General features: G+C 41.0%; 1 protein-coding gene across 1 annotated transcript in view; it reads left to right on the top strand.

The window, feature by feature from the left end:
• Positions 1-19,709, top strand: part of LOC138946049 (aldehyde dehydrogenase, mitochondrial-like) — a 31,816-nt gene extending 12,107 nt beyond the window's left edge. The window contains exons 5-15 of the mRNA XM_070317573.1: positions 919-998; positions 1,696-1,745; positions 2,626-2,687; positions 5,511-5,639; positions 6,913-7,026; positions 11,301-11,403; positions 13,249-13,430; positions 13,925-14,089; positions 15,143-15,300; positions 16,819-16,933; positions 17,677-19,709. Of these exons, the coding sequence (XP_070173674.1) occupies positions 919-998; positions 1,696-1,745; positions 2,626-2,687; positions 5,511-5,639; positions 6,913-7,026; positions 11,301-11,403; positions 13,249-13,430; positions 13,925-14,089; positions 15,143-15,300; positions 16,819-16,933; positions 17,677-17,709 (1,191 nt within the window). The 3' untranslated portion in view covers positions 17,710-19,709. The remainder of the gene's footprint in view (positions 1-918; positions 999-1,695; positions 1,746-2,625; positions 2,688-5,510; positions 5,640-6,912; positions 7,027-11,300; positions 11,404-13,248; positions 13,431-13,924; positions 14,090-15,142; positions 15,301-16,818; positions 16,934-17,676) is intronic.
• Positions 19,710-23,171: the final 3,462 nt, after the last annotated feature.

Below are 23,171 nucleotides of genomic sequence, written 5' to 3'. Positions count from 1 at the left end.
CCCTTTCGCTCTCTCCTTTTCCCTCATCCCTCTCCTACCGCCAACAATCGACTTTTCTCTACCTCCCTCCTTCTCTCTCTCTCTCTCCCCTCTGTCCCTCCATCCCACTCTCTTTCTCTCCCTCCCTCCCCCTTTCTCTCCCTCCTACTCTCTTCCTCCCTCCTTATCTCCCTCCCCCTATCTCACTCCTTCCCTCCTCTCTCTTTCCCTCCATCCCACCATTTCTTTCCCTCCCTCCCTCCCTCGCTCCCTCCCCTCTCTTCTTTCTCTCCCTAACTACATCCCTCCCACACTTCCTCCCCCCCCCCTCTTCTTCCTCCCTCCCTATCTCCCTCCCTCCCCTTCTCTCACTCCCTCCCTAGTCTCTCCCCCTCTCTCTCTCTCTCTCTCTCTCTCTCTCTCTCTCTCTCTCTCTCTCTCTCTCTCTCTCTCTCTCTCTCTCTCTCCCTCTCTCTCTCTCTTTCCATCTTGTGCAAATTCGTAGTGTTATTTTCACTGTTTTGTCATTTCTTTTGACAACACTTCTTCTTCCAAATATTCTGGTCAAACCAAGTAAGTCCGCTTGCTTATAAATCTGCGCATTTTTTGTTAGATCTGATATTTGGGGGACAGTGGTATAACCAAGTAAGTCCACAAAATGCCCAACAAAACCAAAACCATCCATCAGAGTATTATGAAAATCGGGTTTTAAACGTAAATGAATGCTATTTATCTTATTATCTCGGTTGTTTGATCTAGATAATCATCACTGTTGAGACAATTGATCAAACAGTAAAAGTCGTTTTTCTCGGAAGTAGCGTCAGTGGACTTACTCGGTTTTGTCAGCACACGGCAGACATGTGTGTATCATACAAAAATGAGCAGTACATTGTGCTTATTGAGACCATTATGTTGTATGTTCTTATTTTTTTCTGACAGTCGTTGGAGACCAAAGACAGCGGCAAGGTGTATTCACAGGCCTTCAATGCCGACCTGGCCTTGACCATCAAATGTTACAGGTACGCATCCACTGTTGATAGCATTTATCTATGTTAGTATATGGGACGCTTCTGTGTCATATCTGCTTTTTGTAAAGTTCATGGCCGAAGGGGTTACAAAAGTGATAGCTAAAAGGTCGATCATCAAAGCAACATTTTTTTGTTAGCCTAGCAGCAATTCCAGTCCTATAGTAGGCCTTTTAAATAATAAATGCACATGTAGGACTATTATAGTACTGAGACTATGAATGTCAGAATGATGTCGGCCCTTGATTTTGACTTGAACGCTGATGTAATTACATCAAGTCTTCAGTTGATCCGTGTACACCATTTAAGACAAGCACCAGAAATTAACAGATAATGAGTATTTTGAAAACTATGGAATAATTAAAGCTAATAATAATGAGTGTTTTGAAAAGTATTGAAGTAACTTCAAGCTAAGAAGTCAAGTCTCGTTGTGCAGTGGTAGTCGTTGCATGTTTGATCTTTTTATAGTCTTCAACTGATGCCAATTAAGTCTTTTGTGAAATGGGTTGGGTTGAAAAGGTTTTGTGTATACATATATATATAAATACAATTTTTTGTGTGATACTGTGATTTCTTTAAATGACTAGATTTCATTCATCCTGTACAAAACGCTCATTTGTTATTAAAGACCATATAGCAAACATCTCTGTTGCAAATTCAGAGTTCATGGTGTAAATGATCTTTGTGACAGATACTATGCTGGATGGGCTGACAAAAACCATGGAAAAACTCTTCACATCGGTAAGTATGCAATTGAGGTGGATGTGTATTTTTGGGGGGTAATTGTTATCCAGTTACTAATAATTAAAGGCATACTAACGCACTCCCGTGTTTACAAAGTGTAGTTTGCCCACAATCGATGTCAAACGCACCATAAGACCATATAATGACGATACGTCACCATGCGCGGACCATAATACATGCATTACAGCTTGTTCTAGCCTCTGAAAAAGTGAGGATGTCAACAAAGCCGCGGTGTTCTCTCCCTTGCATCAACGTTACATGTGTTGCCAAATCTATAAATAGGACGATCCAGATCAAAATGAAAATTCAAATATCTCAACATTTAAGGGGTCCTAGACCACAATATTTTGCAGGGAACTTAATTTAGTCTGTCTCCAGCTGTTGGTAAAGCAATTAGCGTGTATAGTCATCGAGTACATATGGCTTTAAGATTAAAGCCAAGTCAGAAGCTGTCAGTGTTTCATGGTCAGAATGAATCGGTGTCATCATACATGAATGGACATGTCTGATTACATCCAATTAACAATTAGTCTGGCCTTTGAAGAAAACAGATGTTGGAGCTGTGTTTTCCTCCCACAGCATTCTTACATTGGTACAGTGACCCCCCCCCCCCTTTTAAGACCTTCAAAACTCAGAGAAAATTGGGTCTTAAAATGGAGGTACATTTTCAGAGGTTTTGAACAGCACATCTGAAAAAGCAAGGTCTTAAAAGGGAGGGAGTCTTAAAAGGGGGGTTCCACTGTACTACACTTGGAGCACTTACTTTCACTTTAATATGTTCAGTATTGGCTTGTTCATTCTTTAGCAAATTGCGTATGTGTTTGTGTGTGTGTTCAGTTTCTTGTGAAACATACTTTAAATTAAATTATCTTTTCAGATGGTGACTTCTTTGCATACACCCGTCACGAACCAGTTGGAGTGTGCGGGCAAATCATTCCGGTAGGTTGGCGCATATTTTGGCTGAATTATTTTCTTAAGTGACACCTAATGCCAGTAAGCAAAAATCATTCGTTTAACAATCAAATTCTTCACAGAAAGCGGCCCGGCTGTTGTTATTTGGTACTGTATGTGTCAAGTGTGGCCTGGGACTGGGTGGCCAAGTGGTAACACACTTGCACTCGGAAGCGAGAGGTTGCGAGTTCGACCCTGGGTCAGGGCGTTAGCAATTTTCTCCCCCCTTTCCTAACCTAGGTGGTGGGTTCAAGTGCTAGTCTTTCGGATGAGACGAAAAACCGAGGTCCCGAGGTCCCATTGGGGTGTGCACGTTAAAGATCCCACGATTGACAAAAGGGTCTTTCCTGGCAAAATTGTATAGGCATAGATAAAAATGTCCACCAAAATACCCGCGTGACTTGGAATAATAGGCCGTGAAAAGTAGGATATGCGCCGAAATGGCTGCGATCTGCTGGCCGATGTGAATGCGTGATGTATTGTGTAAAAAATTCCATCTCATACGGCATAAATAAATCACTGTGCCTTGAATATGTGCGCGATATAAATTGCATAAAATAAAAAAATTTTAAAAAATATAAATCCCTGCGCTTAGAACTGTACCCACGGAATACGCGCGATATAAGCCTCATATTGATTGATTGATTGAAGTGTAAGGATCTCATAAGTCTGGTCAGATCTGTAATGGTACGTATGCTACTTTCTGTTTTCTTCTTCTGTGTTCATGGGCTGAAACTCCCAGGTACACTTTTTTTTGTACAAGTGGGTTTTTACATGTATGACCGCTTTTACCCAGCCATTTATGCAGCCATATGCCGTTTTCGGGGGAAGCATGCTGGGTAGTTTTGTGTTTCTATAAACCACCAACCTCTGACATGGATCACAGGATATTTTCCGTACGCACTTAATTGGTCTTGTGCTTGCATGTACACATGAGGGGGGATAAGACACTAGCAGGTCTGCACATAAGTTATCCTGGGAGATCGGAAAAATTTCCACCCATAATCCACCAGTCGCGGCCGGCATTCAAACACGTGACCTTCTGCATTGGAGGCCGGCGTCTTATCTGCAAGGCCATTAAGCCTGTCGTTTGCTAGTTTAAATGGGAAGGAATATATGTCAAAGTTCAAAATGGGGAACAGACATCATTCTTGAAGTTGCAGTCAGGAGAGGTTTAATTTGCATCACAGATATAGAATATACTGTTCAAAAAAAGAAACGCATAGCTTGTAATATTTGGTTAATTTAGTTATATGGCTACAAGGATATCCACCAAACTGCAGAAAATGTTTATCTGGTCGTCGACCTTTCGTCCATTGCCACAAGTGAGCTCTGCACGTGACGCATGCGTTATCAGTGGCTACAATGTCAAAATTGCTCATTTGGCATGACCACTCGTCATGCTTCAGTGTAATCTCGTGAAACTCGGGGAATATTAAGCTCTCACCATGTCTTCCAAAACCCATAAAAGCGGATTGTTCGCCACAAAGAAATCAGACGACAATTCAGCGACGAAAGATGGCCCGATTGAGCAGAGAAGACCGCCAAATTGCATTGGGTCGTTTACAAGCAGGCCAAAGTCAAAGTGCAATCGCCAGGCACTTCCACGTGTCCCAGAGCACCATCAGTAGACTGTGGGTCAGGTTTCAAGCCACTGGCTCCGTTGCTGACTTGCCACGAGCGGGAAGACCAAGGGCGACAACTGCTGCTCACGACCGCTTCATACGGCTCCGCCACCTCCGGAATCGTTTCCTGTCGGCCTCATCTTCTGTCCAGGCTCTCCCCGGGCCACACCGATTATCGGACCAGACCGTGCAGAACCGCCTGCATGAAGCTGGTTTGAGAGCTCGCAGACCTCACAGAGGAGCTGTCCTCACCCGCCGCCATCGCCAGAACCGAGTGCAGTGGGGCAACCAGCACCTTCGCTGGACCGTCCGGAATCACTGGAGACACGTGTGGTTCAGCGACGAGTCCTACTTCCTGCTCCAGCGACATGATGGTCGGAGGAGGGTCTACCGGAGAGTAAACGAACGTTACGCGCCCAACTGTGTGGATGAGGCACCCGTTCATGGTGGTGGAGGCGTCATGGTGTGGGGGGCGATCAATACCGCTGGAAGGAGCACCCTGGTGCACGTCCAAGGGCGCATAACTGCCCAGCGATACGTGGAGGAAATTCTGCGCCCACACGCCCTTCCTCTTCTGGCTGACCAGGATGCCATATTCCAGCAGGACAACGCTCGCCCGCACACAGCACGACTCACCACCCAGTTCCTCACCGACCACCATGTCCAGGTGCTTCCCTGACCATCCATGTCGCCAGACATGAACCCGATAGAACACCTCTGGGATGAATTGGACAGACGTGTGCGCAGGCGAGAAGAAGCGCCGGCAAATCACCGCGATCTATTGCAGGCACTTCAGGAGGAGTGGGACACCATCCCACAGCAAGATATCCGGCATCTGATCCAGTCCATGCCCAGAAGGTGCCGGGCAGTTGTTGCTGCTCAAGGCAGTCACACCCCCTACTGACTTGACAGCCTCGGCACCCAATCGTATTGATTGACTGATTGATTTGAAGATGCAAATGAACTGTGTGTGCATTCAACTGTGTCCATACCAAATTTCAAACAAATAATCTAAATATTGGATTTTCTGTTAATTTTTTCGAAAAATAAAACAAATTTGGCAAGTAGCAACTATGCGTTTCTTTTTTTGAACAGTATATAAAGCTACTTTATATTTCATTTGTGTAGATATACAACTACTTTACCTTTCAGCTAAAATGACATTTCTGTTCTATTTTTGTTACAGTGGAACTTCCCCCTGTTGATGCAAGCGTGGAAGTTTGGCCCGGCCCTGGCTATGGGAAACACCGTCGTGATGAAGCTGGCTGAACAGACGCCCCTCACTGGCCTCTATGTCGCTAAGCTCACAGAGGAGGTGTGTGCATATTCATCCTTTTCTTTTTAACACTGACATTTTTTTTAATTTTTTTAAACATATTTTTGATACTGCGACCACCAAGCCCTGAACAGCCAAATGTGACCCTCCACTACGGAATGAGTCACATGTCACCTTTGCATGATTTTCATATTTTTACATTTTACAAAAGAGTTTTTAATGCTCTATCCAGTGGTGAAAACCGTTTTAGAAAAGAGCGAAAACTGTTCGAGTATAAGCCTGTGACTAAGGTGACCCTCACACTGTTACCAAACACTCCCCGGACTAGGTGACATAAGACTCATTTCGTGGTGGAGGGTCACAAATGTTCTCACCAAATACGAACAATGTACAAGGTTCAAAAACCAGGATCTGCCACAAGCTGCCAAATTACTCGTCAAACCACAACCCAAAACACTTACATTTTATCTCCTCCTGAAGATCCAAAAGGCTAACACCACTGGAAGGTCCATATTGTCTCAGCCTGCTCTTGTCCAACAGAACACATTTCTACTTTTATTCGTGTTTAGATTGCTTCTGGTTGGAAATCATTTCACACATGCAGCATTGTTCCCAGACTCGGAGGAGAATAGGTCAGTTGGACCTGGACTGAAAATATGTACTGTACTTTCGGACTATGAGGTGCAACAGTTTCCCTCAACTTTTAACTCCTCTGCCCTATTGACCGGTTTCGCCTTGTGTATGACTGAGGAAGAGTACACTTGTACTGGCTATACAAAGAAATATAAAGCTTCCTCTGTAGTATTATGCATTTTTATGATCCTATGAGTATGACCTTAGCAAAGTGTTCTCTCATACATGAAAGTACGATATAGGTCGAAATGTCCTGCCTACAAAAACATGGTCTGTCGGAAGTCCTTTTAGATGTCAATACACCAGAAGTAGAGACCAGACAGGGGTCAGAACAAATTGCGTCACTCAGATAAAAAAAAAAAGGTGTGCATTATAGTGACCGAGGCCTGAGAACAACACTGCTCATGTGTGAGCCTATTGCTATGTATATCATATACACAAATGCATTCTCTTCCCCCCCCCCCCAACCGCCCCTCCCCCTCTGTCTCTTTCTCTCATGTGTGCTCCCCACCTCTTTCTAATAATTTTAGGCTGTTGTTTGCTAATTACAAGCCCAAGACAACGTTGTTTTTCTCTCACTTTTCTGTTTTTACTTTTAAATATGTGAAAACAGTCAAGACAGAGAAACCAAAGAGATGAAGCAAACATAATTTTAAGTGGTCATTGTACTTTTTTGCAGGCTGGCTTTCCACCTGGAGTGGTCAACGTGATCCCAGGTTTCGGTCCCACTGCCGGCGCTGCCATCGCTTCCCACATCGGTGTGGACAAAGTGGCCTTCACTGGATCCACTGAGGTACGGACACAGTTATCTTTGTAGGTTAGATTAATGCGGCAGAACAATGGTGACTGTGCGTGAGAGTAAAAATACAAAAAAATACTGTACTCACGTGTGAATAAAGTATACGGAACAAATAATAGCAACGTTTCAAACCTAGGGTCTTCTTCAGGCACACAAACAAAGTAGAAAAACATTAAGACGCGTGAAGCGAAATTAATACATTTAGACAAGCTGTCAAACTCACAGAATGATACTGAACGCACCGCATTTTACAAAAAAAATAAAAAAATCCGCGACCAAGACTGAGAGCGCTGACATTCACACCCAAAACGTAGCGGATAAGAAAATATTTGCGCAAAGTTTTCATGTCCAACATGCATCCATCCCAGCATCAGGGGTAAAACTGGAAAACAAGGCTGTAAAAAAGATTAGATATTTTAATACTTTAAAGAAAAAGAGAACACAACAGTAAGTAAGTTTGGTACATTATTAATCAATTTTTGTTGCTGCCTTCTTTAGGATGGTAGAAAGTCTTAACAAGTCGCGTAAGGCGAAATTACTACATTTAGTCAAGCTGTGGAACTCACAGAATGAAACTGAACGCACTGCATTTTTTTCACAATGACCGTAGTCCGCCGCTTGTGCATAACGGAGTGAAACTGGCGAGCCTGTTCAGCGCGGTAGTGGTTTCGCTGTGCTGCATAGCACGCTTTTCTGTACCTCTCTTCGTTTTAATTTTCTGAGCGTGTTTTTAATCCAAACATATCATATCTATATGTTTATGGAATCAGGAACCGACAAGGAATAAGATGAAATTGTTTTTAAATCGATTTCGGAAATTTAATTTTAATCATAATTTTTATATTTTTGACTCACATGCGAAGCAAAAGTGAGTCTATGTACTCACCCGAGTCGTCCGTCCGTCCGTCCGGAAAACTTTAACGTTGGATATTTCTTGGACACTATTCAGTCTATCAGTACCAAATTTGGCAAGATGGTGTATGATGACAAGGCCCCAAAAAACATACATAGCATCTTGACCTTGCTTCAAGGTCAAGGTCGCAGGGGCCATAAATGTTGCCTAAAAAACAGCTATTTTTCACATTTTTCCCATTTTCTCTGAAGTTTTTGAGATTCAATACCTCACCTATATATGATATATAGGGCAAAGTAAGCCCCATCTTTTGATACCAGTTTGGTTTACCTTGCTTCAAGGTCAAGGTCACAGGAGCTCTTCAAAGTTGGATTGTATACATATTTTGAAGTGACCTTGACCCTGAACCATGGAAGATAACTGTTTCAAACTTAAAAATTATGTGGGGCACATGTTATGCTTTCATCATGAGACACATTTGGTCACATATGATCAAGGTCAAGGTCACTTTGACCCTTATGAAATGTGACCAAAATAAGGTAGTGAACCACTAAAAGTGACCATATCTCATGGTAGAAAGAGCCAATAAGCACCATTGTACTTCCTATGTCTTGAATTAACAGCTTTATGTTGCATGACCTTGGATGACCTTGACCTTGGGTCAAGGTCACATGTATTTTGGTAGGAAAAATGTGTAAAGCATGTGAGTCGTATGGGCTTTGCCCTTCTTGTCTTTAATTTTTAGAGCTTGTTTTTAATCCGAATATAACATACAGTGGAACCCCTCTCTAGCGACCTTGAAAATGTTGACAAAAATCGGTCATTATGGAGGGGGGTCCTTACAGAGGGAGGGGGCGGGGCCACAAAGAAAGTCACCTCAGATTTTCTTAAGAAAAGAAAACAGAGAAGTTTGAGTTGCTGACGACCGTTTCCTCAAGCAAACTGCTTCGATTTCATGTTTGACATTGTCGATGGTGTCCACCAGTTCTGGTGCATGTTTCAATGCAAAAAGAGTTAGTTTCTGAGCAAGCATTTCTTTACAGCAGTCCCTGCAATGATGAAGGCCCTCCGAGAAAGAGAGTGAAAAATCGGCCACCGTTCTCAGCATCGCGCATCTGTGTGTAACCTTTTTCATTGACAAGATACTCTTGTTTCCCTGCAGCCTTGACCAGTGAGTCGGTTACTTAATCTGTGAACCCTTCAGTTGTGTTGCTTTGTCAAAAGTTAGACACAGTCAACTAGTTTTGCTCTGAGTGAACAGTGCAGCTGGCCTCAATTAGCCGGTGACACCTCTCTGGCCACAGCACCAAACAGTACATGGCTGGGGGGAGAGAGAGGGAGAGAGGGGGGGGGGGGGTAGCTGGCTAAACTCAGTGGGGTAGTCAGTGAGGGAGAGTGAGAGCGGTTTGTGTACAGTCCGACAGAAGAGTGAAAAGTCACTGCCACAAGATCGGCATGCAGTCAATAAAGCCAGACAAGAAGAATGATTATGACATGCGGCTCTATCTGCTGGTTTTTTGAGTCACTTGAGAAAAAGTGACTCTATGTAATCGGTCAGTGTTAGTCTGTCCGGCCGGCCGGCCGGCCGTAGACACCACCTTAACGTTGGACTTTTCTCGGAAACTATCAAAGCGATCCGGCTCATATTTTGTTTAGTCGTGACCTCCAATGACCTCTACACTTTAACGATGGTTTCGTTGACCTTTGACCTTTTTCAAGGTCACAGGTCAGCGTCAAAGGAAAAATTAGACATTTTATATCTTTGACAAAGTTCATCGGATGTGATTGAAACTTTGTAGGATTATTCTTTACATCAAAGTATTTACATCTGTAGCCTTTTACGAACGTTATCAGAAAAACAAGGGAGATAACTAGCCTTTTCTGTTCGGCAACACACAACTTAACGTTGGGCTTTTCTCGGAAACTATAAAAGTGACCGGGCTCAAATTTTATGTGAACGTGACTCCCAGTGACCTCTACACTTTGACGTCTGCTTTGGTGACCTTTGACCTTTTTCAAGGTCACAGGTATGTCTTGAAGGAAAAAAATTGAAATATCATATCTCTGAAACTATTCATCGGATTTGATTCAAACTTTATAGGATTATTCTTTACATCAAATTATTTACATCTGTATTGTGTTGTGAATAGCAATTTCTTCCTGTCCATCTGATGCCTCATATAATATTCAGAACTGCGAAAGTGACTCGATCGAGCGTTTGCTCTTCTTGTTCAAACTGGTTTTCAACGCTTATTCTCACAAAGCATCTGCACACCTGCCTCTGCCTCTGTGCTGTGTTTGTGTGGCTGCTTTCGTATGATGTCAGTGCATGGTGAGTGCGTTCACTGCCTTGTCACCACTTCCCTACCTTTTTCAGAATGTTTTCTTGGAGTTGGATAATTCTTTGAATTTGCGATTTTCCAACATCAAGACTTTTTGCAATCGCGATGGCAGTTTCTCCCTTTTTGTGTCTGTTCACAACATTCACTCGATTTTCGAGAGTTAAATATTTTCTTTTCTTTGTAGACGCCATGTCGATCTCCACTGCTCTTCTGTCCAAAGACTGTCTATTCTGACTGAATTGAACGGTGTGTGTTGGTCACGTGAGTTTGTTTTCTCGATGATTGGTTTGTGATGTTTACTCAGCCCACCCAACCATCACACCTCTCAGCGGTTAATTAGTGCCTTTGCTTACGCAAGACGGTTATAACTGGTTATAACCGGTTTGTTAGTGATGCGTTACGCTGACTGAGTCTTGGCTTTGTCTGACAAAGTCGTTACACAAGCTGTTAGGTCGGTCCTTAGACGTTAGAGCGGGGTGGTCGCTACACTGGTGACAACTATATAAGGAAACACATCGGTTAAAAAAAAAAGGGTCGTTGTGGCGGGGTAGTCCTTTGAAAGGGGGGTCGTTGTGAGGGGTTCCACTGTATATGTTTTTGGAATCAGGAAATGATGTAGAATAAGATGAACGTAAATTTGGATCATTTTATATAAAAAAAGTCATTAATTAATTTTTAAGCCACCAAGTTGAAATGCAATACCGAAGTCCGGCCTTTGTCAAAGATTGCTTTACAAAAATTTCAATCAATTTGATTGTAAAATGAGGGTGTGACAGTGCCGCCTCAACTTTTACAAAAAGCCGGATATGACGTCATCAAAAGTATTTATCGAAAAAACGAAAAATACGTCCGGGGATATCATTCCCAGGAACTCTCATGTCAAATTTCATAAAGATCGGTCCAGTAGTTTGGTCTGAATCGCTCTAGACACACACACACACATACACCACGACCCTCGTCTCGATTCCCCCTCTATGTTAAAACATTTAGTCAAAACTTGACTAAATGTAAAAAAGAGATTTGAAAACGGACGTTTTACTGTACATAACATTAGTTTTGTGTATGTTGTACAGATTGGGCAGCTGATTCCGGTGATGGCGGCACAGAGCAACCTGAAGAGAGTGACGCTGGAGCTGGGCGGCAAGAGTCCCCTGGTGGTGCTGTCCGATGCCGACAGTCAGTTCACATTTCAGTCTACACAACTCAAAACAAAACGTTTTGTCAATAATTAAACGTGAACCAACAATATACCTTGCTTGGTTTTTTGACTCACATGCGAAGCAAAAGTGACTCTATGTAATCGGTCAGTGTTAGTCTGTCCGGCCGGCCGTCCGGCCGGCCGGCCGTCCGTAGACACCACCTTAACGTTGGACTTTTCTCGGAAACTATTAAAGCGATCCGGCTCATATTTTGTTTAGTCGTGACCTCCAATGACCTCTACACTTTAACGATGGTTTCGTTGACCTTTGACCTTTTTCAAGGTCACAGGTCAGCGTCAAAGGAAAAATTAGACATTTTATATCTTTGACAAAGTTCATCGGATGTGATTGAAACTTTGTAGGATTATTCTTTACATCAAAGTATTTACATCTGTAGCCTTTTACGAACGTTATCAGAAAAACAAGGGAGATAACTAGCCTTTTCTGTTCGGCAACACACAACTTAACGTTGGGCTTTTCTCGGAAACTATAAAAGTGACCGGGCTCAAATTTTATGTGAACGTGACTCCCAGTGACCTCTACACTTTGACGTCTGCTTTGGTGACCTTTGACCTTTTTCAAGGTCACAGGTATGTCTTGAAGGAAAAAAATTGAAATATCATATCTCTGAAACTATTCATCGGATTTGATTCAAACTTTATAGGATTATTCTTTACATCAAATTATTTACATCTGTATTGTGTTGTGAATAGCAATTTCTTCCTGTCCATCTGATGCCTCATATAATATTCAGAACTGCGAAAGTGACTCGATCGAGCGTTTGCTCTTCTTGTTTATTCTGAATTTTGGAACGTTGGCAGTCTATTTGTTTGTGGATTTAGCCTACAGAGCTGTTAGTGATGCTGATGGGGTCTATGTCGACCAAAAGAGTGGGATTCTCTGTAGGTCGTGTTCCTGTAGGTGGATTCCCTGTATACCTAAGACTTTAAAATTGGCAATCTAGTATACAGGGAATCCCACAGGGTGCAGTTTTTCAATAAAAATGCAAACCATACTCGAATTTCTAAGAAATATTAAAAAAAGATCGAAAAGCATCAAATTCTAACGATGTCGCTAAGCATCACGTGACTTTCATTGATATTAGCAAAACGCTACAGGAACTACACCCTGTGGTATTCCCTGTATACAAGATTGCCAATTTTAAAGTCTTAGGTATACAGAGAATCCACCTACAGGAACTCGACCTACAGTGAATCCGATTCTTTTGGTCGACATAGACCCCAACAGCGTTAGTGATAGTACGTTCTCATTTGAACTTTTAGACATTTAAACTGTAGCTTCAACAATGACCCCGAAGAGAGGGGATATGGACAATGTCCATTCATGGATTATTAATATTATTTTTTTAGAAGTCGGGTACTCAATTCATGTTAAGTTTGTACCTGCATATGATGTGTGCATTCTGAGAAAAAAAGCTTCGTTATTACAGCGTGTGCTTGTTATAACAGCTCATATGCTAGTGACTATACATATAATGACCATCCGTTGGTAAAACTTTAGTTTCATTTGATCTTTCATTCCTAGGTGAAGGTTGTGACTGATATTAACACATGCGCTTTCTGACCAAAGTATGGGCTATTTAACATTCGTATTCTGAAGGGAAGAAACAAGATGAATAAATTTTCATCAATTGTTTTAATTTATTTATTTATTTGAAGATTCTCTAAATATGTATTGTTGCTGTAATGAGGAGTATTATAATGAACATTAATTGTAAGACGCTTAGAACTATATTAGGATTTGCGCCATTTAAATACCTTTGTTATTATTGTTATCAATAGAACTTTAACTTTTTGTGCAGTGGACCACGCCATTGAGCAGGCTCACTTTGGCCTGTTCTTCAACCAAGGCCAGTGTTGCTGTGCCGGTAGCCGTGTCTTTGTGGAGGAGAGCATCTATGACGAGTTTGTGGAGCGCAGCGCAGCGAGGGCCAATCAGAGGAGTGTGGGCGATCCTTTCTCCTCTGTGGAACAGGGACCTCAGGTGAGGAAGAAATGGTTATGTGCTTGTCTAATGTGAACAAAATTAAATTAAAATGAAAGTAAATATGAGCCGTTAGACTGTTGCAGGGATCGTGAGGGCAGAGAGAGAGAGAAAGAGAAACAGAGGCAGAGACAGACACACACACTGACTCATAGACAGCCACTGGCAGACAGACAGACACTCACAGACAGCCACAGGCAGACACCGACATACACATACAGACAAGACAGACAGACAAACAGACACAGAGAGAGGACATTTCTTGGTAATATTCACACCTCAGACTGACAGTGGTGGAAGGCCTGCTTCATTGCCAGCATTTATTGGATAATCCAGGACATTTTCTCTTTATGCTTTCACTGGAATAGTGGGCACAGCTAAAACTGGATATGCTATTGGCCAGGCTTAGTGTCTGAGCTGTAGTTTTCTTTCACGTCACATTCTTTGCGAGTCTGCAGAAACCTGTTTTTTTCAAAAAAATTGTTTGACTGCAGGTGGACGATGTTCAGTTCAAGAAGATCCTGTCGCTTATCCAGAGCGGTAAAAAGGAGGGAGCCAAACTGGTTGCCGGGGGCAACAGGGCAGGGGACAAGGGCTACTTCATCCAGCCCACAGTCTTTGCTGATGTCGGTGACGACATGCGCATTGCCAAAGAAGAGGTAATAGGAAGACTGCTTTTCTACGTCATTCTGGAATTTTGGCGCAGCTCGTTTTAAACAGCTTTTCAGGAGAAGGACAAAACTGATTATTGGCTCACGTAAGTGTAGCCTATGCGATCGTAACTTTGTCTGTCTGTGCGTGCGTGTGTGCGTGCGTGTGTATGTCTGTGGTAGAAACTTTAACATTTCGTCATTTGAAGACGTCACATTATGACGTAAGAGGGTTAGACGTCACGCGAAGGAATTACTGAAAGTCTCGGTCATTGTTATTTTGAGCGGGCCGAGACTAGTTGGCAGTCGTGTCCCTGTAAGTAGGCTACATGCAGACAGACAGATCTAGATCTAGTGTCTCGCTTTCTTGCACAGTGTCACCTATGCTTACTGTGTGTGTGTGTATGTGTGTATGTGTGACGGAGTGATTGAGTTTGTGTTACTGTTTGTCGATTTCTTACGTGAGCCTTGAAGGCTTCGCCTCTTGTTTTTATCTTGAAATAGAGTTTATATTCGTGCCTGGAATGGATAAAAAGATAAAAAAATGTTAACACATGCATTGTCAATCGTATTTGAGAGAATACTTTTCATGGTGAATGATTTTCTAAGTCTAAAGCTCAAAAACATAAAGTTGTCGCCAAGAATCGAGTTACTCCAAAATGTCATGATGACATTGAATTTTTTTTGTGAGACTCTTCGTTTCATTTAGGCAGCTGCATGGTGCAGCTCAGTGTAGTCCCACTGGATTTAAGTCAAGCTATGTAGTTAGGAAATATAAGAAAGATTCAGAGCCCTGTCAGTGGTTAAGAAATTAAATGTATTTGAGTATTCATAAGTATCCAGTGCTGGTGTTCATGCATTATGTTAACTAGCACAACTGCAATAAATGCTGAAAGACTGCTTTCTGCATTACATCTCTGAAATCTTCTGGAACTGTTCTAAATTTTTGTATTGTGACATATTGCAGTAAGCTTAATATTGGGGAATTACAACATCATGGAAAGCTTATCTTCGATTTTACACCAGAGAAATTCAAACTAATTAACCTGCATCCTGTTTCAGATCTTTGGACCGGTGATGCAGATCCTGAAGTTCAAGAATACAGAGGAGTTCATCGAGCGTGCCCACAAGACAATCTACGGGCTTGCTGCGTCAGTCTTCACCAAAGACCTGGAGAAAGCGGTGTACCTGTCCAACAGTCTGCGAGCTGGCACTGTCTGGTGAGTAAATTCTTCTTCTTCCAGTTCCTTAAATGGCTCGTTTTTGGATGTTGCAAGTTTAGCGAATGGAGTTTGAGTAGAGCTGGATAAAAGGCGTCTGTGGTTGACGGGCCTAGTCATGCACATAAGAGGTTTCATATGAAAGGAAAATCTGAATCAAGGTGACTTTTATTACAAAATAATATGAAACTTGTCTTCTGAAACTCCCAAGTTCACTCATGTTTTTTGCACACGTGGGCCTTTACATGTGGGACCGCTTTTTACCCCGCCGGGGGAAGCATGCTGGGTATTTTCGTGTTTCTATAACCCACCGAACTCGGACATGGATTACAGGATCTTTTTCGTGCTCACTTGGTCTTGTGCTTGCGTGTACACACGAAGAGGGATAAGGCACTAGCAGGTCTGCACATAAGTTGACCTGGGATATTGTAAAAATCTCCACACTTTACTTACAAGGCGTGGCCGGTATTCGAACCAGCGACCTTCGACACGGAAGGCCGATGCCTTATCCACTCGGCCCCCCCTCCCTCTTTAAGACCCCCCAATTTAAGACTTCTCCCTTTTTAAGACCTTGATTTTTTTCAGATGTTCTGTTCATAACCTCTGTAAATTTATCCTCATTTTAAGACTCCCTCCTCTTTAAGACCAGATTTTTGACTCACATGCGAAGCAAAAGTGAGTCTATGTACTCACCCGAGTCGTCCGTCCGTCCGGAAAACTTTAACGTTGGATATTTCTTGGACACTATTCAGTCTATCAGTACCAAATTTGGCAAGATGGTGTATGATGACAAGGCCCCAAAAAACATACATAGCATCTTGACCTTGCTTCAAGGTCAAGGTCGCAGGGGCCATAAATGTTGTCTAAAAAACAGCTATTTTTCACATTTTTCCCATTTTCTCTGAAGTTTTTGAGATTGAATACCTCACCTATATATGATATATAGGGCAAAGTAAGCCCCATCTTTTGATACCAGTTTGGTTTACCTTGCTTCAAGGTCAAGGTCACAGGAGCTCTTCAAAGTTGGATTGTATACATATTTTGAAGTGACCTTGACCCTGAACTATGGAAGATAACTGTTTCAAACTTAAAAATTATGTGGGGCACATGTTATGCTTTCATCATGAGACACATTTGGTCACATATGATCAAGGTCAAGGTCACTTTGACCCTTATGAAATGTGACCAAAATAAGGTAGTGAACCACTAAAAGTGACCATATCTCATGGTAGAAAGAGCCAATAAGCACCATTGTACTTCCTATGTCTTGAATTAACAGCTTTGTGTTGCATGACCTTGGATGACCTTGACCTTGAAAAATGTGTAAAGCAGTTCATAGTGTATGATGTCATTGCTAGGTTTAGTTATTTGACCCTGAAGGTCAAGGTCATGTAAAGGTCAAGGTCAAGCATGTGAGTCGTATGGGCTTTGCCCTTCTTGTTTCCATATTATTTGAGGTCTTAAAAGGGGGGGTTCCACCGTAGTGGATTTCAATGCATTGAATGTTGTGTGTTTCAGGGTGAACTGCTTCGACGTGTTTGATGCCAGCGCTCCGTTCGGTGGGTACCAGATGTCTGGCAACGGCCGGGAGCTGGGAGAGTATGGATTGGAGGCCTACACTGAAGTTAAAACCGTATGTGATGCTTTCCTTTTTAATTGTTTTTGTTTTTAACATGTTTTTATTTCTTTTGCGTACATTACAACAACAGCAGACACAAAATGCTATGCTGAATGCATCTTCAAATAAAAAGGAAGAAAAAAAGAAAGAAAAAGAGCACAATAAACATAGTCACATATTCAGTCCCTTTGAAAATTGTATAGATACATAGTTTTATATATATGTGATGCTTTCCTAATGTTAATTTTTGGAACATTGAAAACAGCATCCTGTGTAAATAGCAAGCACAATGTCATGGTTCATCTCAGCAAATTTGCGGATATCAGCGAATGGGCAAACATTCCAAAGCTTTCATTTTTGGCAATTGCTGCAGGGGAAAGGCATAACATATCGATCAAAAATCAACCATTTTCAGGGAAAACATCTTTCAGTTCATTTCCATGCCTGAAGTAATCATGCGAGTTGGGGGTTATTGAAGAATGGTAGATTTGTGTGTCAGGGGGGCAGATATGTGCATAAAATGTTACAATTGTGTGACCTTTATCGAGTTAAAGCATTTATGGAACAGGACAGTAGACCATGTCATTACTATGTGTTTAAATATTGATTTTGGAGGTGTCAGAGTTTAGTGAAAAAGTCTGAGTAATGAGTGTCTTGTTTTGTGTGTGCATGCTCATGGGTGTGTGTGTGTGTGTGTTTTCAACAACTTTTTTTTTAACCTGACCTGTTAATATCTGTGTTTTTTTTCTTCCTGACAGGTTACAATCAAGGTTCCACAGAAGAACTCCTAAATCAAAAATGCACACTTCTGCAATGTTTGGAGGATACAAGGTGACGTGTGGACCAGCACAAGGATGATAAACAACAGCGACTGAAAGAGATCTTGCAATGACAATACAATAACCTCTCTAGTTTGAGACCTCAACAATCGGGGAAAGGGATGTCCTTTTCCCATAGATAAACCTGGTCAAATCTGGGACGATAAGAGAGGGAGTCTTAAAACCGAAGTACATTCACTGTCATGAAGAGAACGTCTAAAAAATTGTTTCAAATCATGTAGTGGGGGTCTTCATAGGTACTTTCTGCCAAAGTTTTGGAAACGGCTTTTTATTTGATACTGAAACAGATAGTGAAAATAATTCCAGAGTGGCTCCCATAAACTTGTATCTATGAATTCTGCAAGTTTTTTCTTGTAAATTTTATGACACTCTTTTTTGGATATGATGTGTTTTGTGAATTTAAGGGCACTGTTTTTTTCATTTCAATCAGTTTAGAAACAGTGTACGTGAGCTTTTGCCTGGATTTTTTTACTTTTGTTAACTGGGACATAAAATGATAAGAATAAGGAAATGTTGATAGATGTTGTCTTTTGTATCAAATATCAGTTGTGTTCAGTTAGCATATGTTTATATATTTTACATTCATGCATTGCCATTGATTGCAACTCTACACAATCCCCCTACTTAAAGCCCCATCCCCCCCCCCCCCCCCCCCCCCGACCCCCCTCCTAACCCCCAACCGCCTCACTCCTACTTTTCCAAGCTCAACTTGAGGATGTTTTGTTTTAGAAAGCTGTGTATTGTCTTTTTTTAATGTTTGTCATCTCTTCAGCTATTGTACGTGGTTTCTAATTTTCAACGAAAATTAATTGTGAAAGGAAAGACTCTTTCAAACTTTTAACTGTTTGGTTTGACTTGTTTCAATTTTGTGCAAGTGCCTTATATTTGCATGTTCTTTATGGAATAAGTATATTAATGCATAGGTAACAGTGGGATCAAAGTTAAGAATTTGTGGTGAAATGTAAGATTTAATCAGAATGGTGGAGAAAAGTGTGTATTTCAGTACAGCATGACCGTGAGAATTTGCAATAGAATGAGTTTAGCACAGAGTGCAACAGAAATAACACAGATTTTGAGTGATTGAGGACTCTGTCAATTGACGTCACTGTTCACGCAAGCTATTCAGTATAAGGCTAAAGAGCTGCATGAGAATCAGATATGCTGTTGGAAAACATTGCTGAAGCTGTGATTGTAAGCACACCTGGCAATTGTCTTTTTTGTCTGAACGGCTGTGGCATGTGCCTCCGTCTGCCAGCCCTCTCCCAGAATAGCTGTTCAAGTATGGAAATGATAGACCTCGAATCAGCAAGTTTTGGTATGTTTTGATAGTGGCACATACCTAACTTCTGATGTAAATCTTTGTATCAGTCAGTACATGGGGAATCATGAAGTCTCATATGCTGAAATTAACTAAAAGTCTGTTTTAATGTCAGCATTTTGTGAATGTGTATCGAAGGTTGTACGACCTGCTTAATGTGAAAATGTTTGGTGTGATTTTTTATGCTGCATGTGAAAATGGTGTATGAATTATAATAAGATGAGCCATGGATATAAGATAAGATTAGATTTTGATGTTTTGGGTGTTTCTGGTCTGTTATCAGTCTTCCTTAGTTAATTGTTTTTTGTGAACAAGAAACAATTAACAAGTGGCTCTATCCCATCTCCCCCCCCTTTCCCCGTCGCGATATAACCTTCGTGGTTGAAAACGACGTTAAACACCAAATAAAGAAAGAAAGAAAGTCTTCCTTAGTAGACATAATTGTATTCTCCTGTCGATGGTGTTTATTTACTAACATATATATGTATGCAATATCAAAATTATCAGGGAGACTAACACACAATTCATTGCGAATGTGATAGTTGTGTTTATAATTCTGTTACAGTGAGTATTTTTTGTTTATATTTGTAATCTTTGTGGACATCAACAATGTAATAAAACGAAAGAAGAGTAACCCTGAGTGTCTTTGTCACTTCTGTATCACTATCAGGCACCAACAAGGCAAACATACAATAACTAGAACAGCTTGTACTGTATGTTGCAAGCCCCTGGAGCAAATTTTTGATTAGTGCTTTTGTGAACAAGAAACAATTGACAAGTGGCTCTATCCCATCTCCCCCCTTTCCCCGTCGCGATATAACCTTCGTGGTTGAAAACGACGTTAAACACCAAATAAAGAAAGAAAGAAAGAACTAGAACTGAACAGCATCTAACTCTAACTTATGCTTTTACTTTTACATTTATTGATTTCGTTCCAGCAACTACATGATAAGACAACTAAGGCATTAACATCTTTTTTGGTGTAGCAGGAATATTAACAAACTATGTACAGTTTACTGACATCTACTTATGAAACATATAAAAACTACAGCAAATTCCATGGTCAGTAAAAAACATGTTATTTTGTGTTGTAAACAAAAAGATAAACAAGTCGCGTAAGGCGAAATTACTACATTTAGTCAAGCTGTGGAACTCACAGAATGAAACTGAACGTAGTCCGCCGCTAGTGCAAAAGGCAGTGAAAGTGACGAGCCTGTTTGGCGCGGTAGCGGTTGCGCTGTGCTTCATAGCACGCTTTACTGTACCTCTCTTCGTTTTAAGTTTGTGAGCGTGTTTTTAATCCAAACATATCATATCTATATGTTTTTGGAATCAGGAACCAACAAGGAATAAGATGAAATAGTTTTTAAAACGATTTCGGAAATTTAATTTTGATCATAATTTTTATATTTTTAATTTTCAGAGCTTGTTTTTAATCCAAATATAACATATTTATATGTTTTTGGAATCAGAAAATGATGAAGAATAAGATGAACGTAAATTTGGATCGTTTTATAAAAAAATTAATTGTTTTACAATTTTCAGATTTTTAATGACCAAAGTCATCAATTAATTTTTAAGTCACCAAACTGAAATGCAATACCAAAGTCCGGCCTTCGTCGAAGATTGCTTGGCCAAAATTTCAATCAATTTGATTGAAAAATGAGGGTGTGACAGTGCCGCCTCAACTTTTACAAAACGCCGGATATGACGTCATCAAAGACATTTATCCAAAAAAACGAAAAAAACGTCCAGGGATATCATTCCCAGGAACTCTCATGTCAAATTTCATAAAGATCGGCCCAGTAGTTTAGTCTGAATCGCTCTACACACACACACACACACAGACAGACAGACAGACACACACACACGCACAGACACACACATACACCACGACCCTCGTCTCTAATCCCCCTCTATGTTAAACCAATTAGTCAAAACTTGACTAATGTAAAAAAACAAGTCGCGTAAGGTGAAATTACAACATTTAGTCAAGCTGTCGAACTCGCAGAATGAAACTGAACGCACTGCATTTTTTCAGCAAGACCGTATAATCGTTGCATCGTCAGTCCACCGCTCGTGGCAAAGGCAGTGAAATTGACAAGAAGAGCGGGGTAGTAGTTGCGCTGAGAAGGATAGCACGCTTTTCTTTATCTCTATTCTTTTTAAGTTTCTGAGCTTGTTTTTAATCTAAACATATCATACCTATATGTTTTTGGAGTCAGGAACCGACAAGGAATAAGATGAAATTGTTTTTAAATCAATTTCGTAAAATTAATTTTAATCATAATTGTTGTATTTTTAATTTTCAGAGATTGTTTGTAATCCGAATATAATATATGTTTGTGGAATCAGAAGATGATGCAGAATAAGATGAAATTGTTTTTGAATCGTTTTATAAAAATATAATTTTAATTACAATTTTCAGATTTTTAATGACCAAAGTCATCCATTAATTTTTACGGAGACTACAACCCACAGGAAGACCCCATCAACAAACTAGACCGGAGAAGCCAAACCACCATTTTCCGTCTAAGGACAGGGCACTGTGGACTGAAGAAACACCTCAAGAGACTGGGCCTTGCGGATGACGCACACTGTGAATGTGGCTCGGAAGAGCAAACTCCGGAGCACATTCTCCAGAACTGCCCCCATCTAGAGACAATACGCCAGAAGTTCTGGCAAGAAGAGACCAGTGTTGGAGCCAAATTCTGGGGTCCTGCCGACGAACTGCGCAAGACTGCGGTTTTCCTGGTAGCCACTGGTCTGAGGATCTAGCACTGCCACCAACATCGAACGCAGAAGAAGAAGAAGAATCAATTAATTTTTAAGCCTCCAAGCTGAAATGCAATACCAAAGTCCGGCCTTTGTCGAAGATTGCTTGGCCAAAATGTCAATAAATTTCATTGAAAAATGAGGGTGTGACAGTGCCGCCTCAACTTTTACAAAAAGCCGGATATGACGTCATCAAAGACATTTATCGAAAAAATGAAAAAAACGTCTGGGGATAACATTCCCAGGAACTCTCATGTAAAATTTAATTAAGATCAGTTCAGTAGTTTACTCTGAATCGCTCTACACACACACAGACACACAGATACACCACGACCCTCGTCTCGATTCCCCCTCTATGTTAAAACATTTAGTCAAAACTTGACTAAATGTAAAAAGGAAGAAATAAACACTGGTACTCTGAGGAATGTTTCACATGTTATAAAAGATACTATTTTATGTTGTAAACAAAAATGTAAAAATAAGGTTATAAACTAACACTGGTATTCTGAAAGAAAGCTAGCATCATAATTATGTTATAAAAAATGCTATTTTATGTTGTAAACAAAAAGACGAAAACAAGGGAAATACTGGTATTTTGAAAGAGAAAGCTAACATCACATATTACGAAAAGGAATCTGCAAGCATCTCCCTATTCTGAGTAGACCATTGCGGGTTCGTTCATTAAAGATGGACGTGGTCAACTTCAGCCCCATCAGCCGCGTTGTAAAGCGTTTAGCTTTCTGATTTGATATATATACTCGATATAGACTGAAATGTTGTTTCCTGGTCAAATTAAAGAAGTACACTTATATAAGGAGAAAAAGCATGTCAGTCTCTTGCAAGTGAACGAAATTGGTTGTGAGATTGAAAAGATTTCACCCCAAAATTCGGTTTCTTTGAAAACATGCACCGAGTAGTTACGTCCCTTGAATGAGAAGGGAAGGAATTTCTATTCAGGAATTTCTAAGTTTAAATTAAAAAAAATATGGTTGAACGAATTTGACTCCATGAAAGTAAAGTACCTAAGCTCGATCATCAGTACTATGGAAGGGAGGGGGGGCTTTTCAGTGTGGAGTTTATACAAGATCAACGAGGCCGAATCAGAAAGCTGAATGCCGGGGGAAAGCTGAACGCGTTACACCGGCGATAATCATGTGATCACCAAAGCTAGCACTGCCCGCTGTGTGTAAGACAACACCCTTTAGCGGAACACCCGCTGCAAGATTGACCATTAGGGTAGAAGGTGGTCAAAATGGACTGCTTTGGTGATAATCACAGAATACAGAATACAGAATCTTTAATTGCCCAAGGTTGGGAATTT

The sequence above is a fragment of the Littorina saxatilis genome, linkage group LG1 (genome assembly GCF_037325665.1).
Source record: "Littorina saxatilis isolate snail1 linkage group LG1, US_GU_Lsax_2.0, whole genome shotgun sequence".
Taxonomy (NCBI): domain Eukaryota; kingdom Metazoa; phylum Mollusca; class Gastropoda; order Littorinimorpha; family Littorinidae; genus Littorina; species Littorina saxatilis.
Note: the sequence above shows the minus strand (reverse complement) of the source record. Positions and strands in the feature narration are given on the sequence as shown.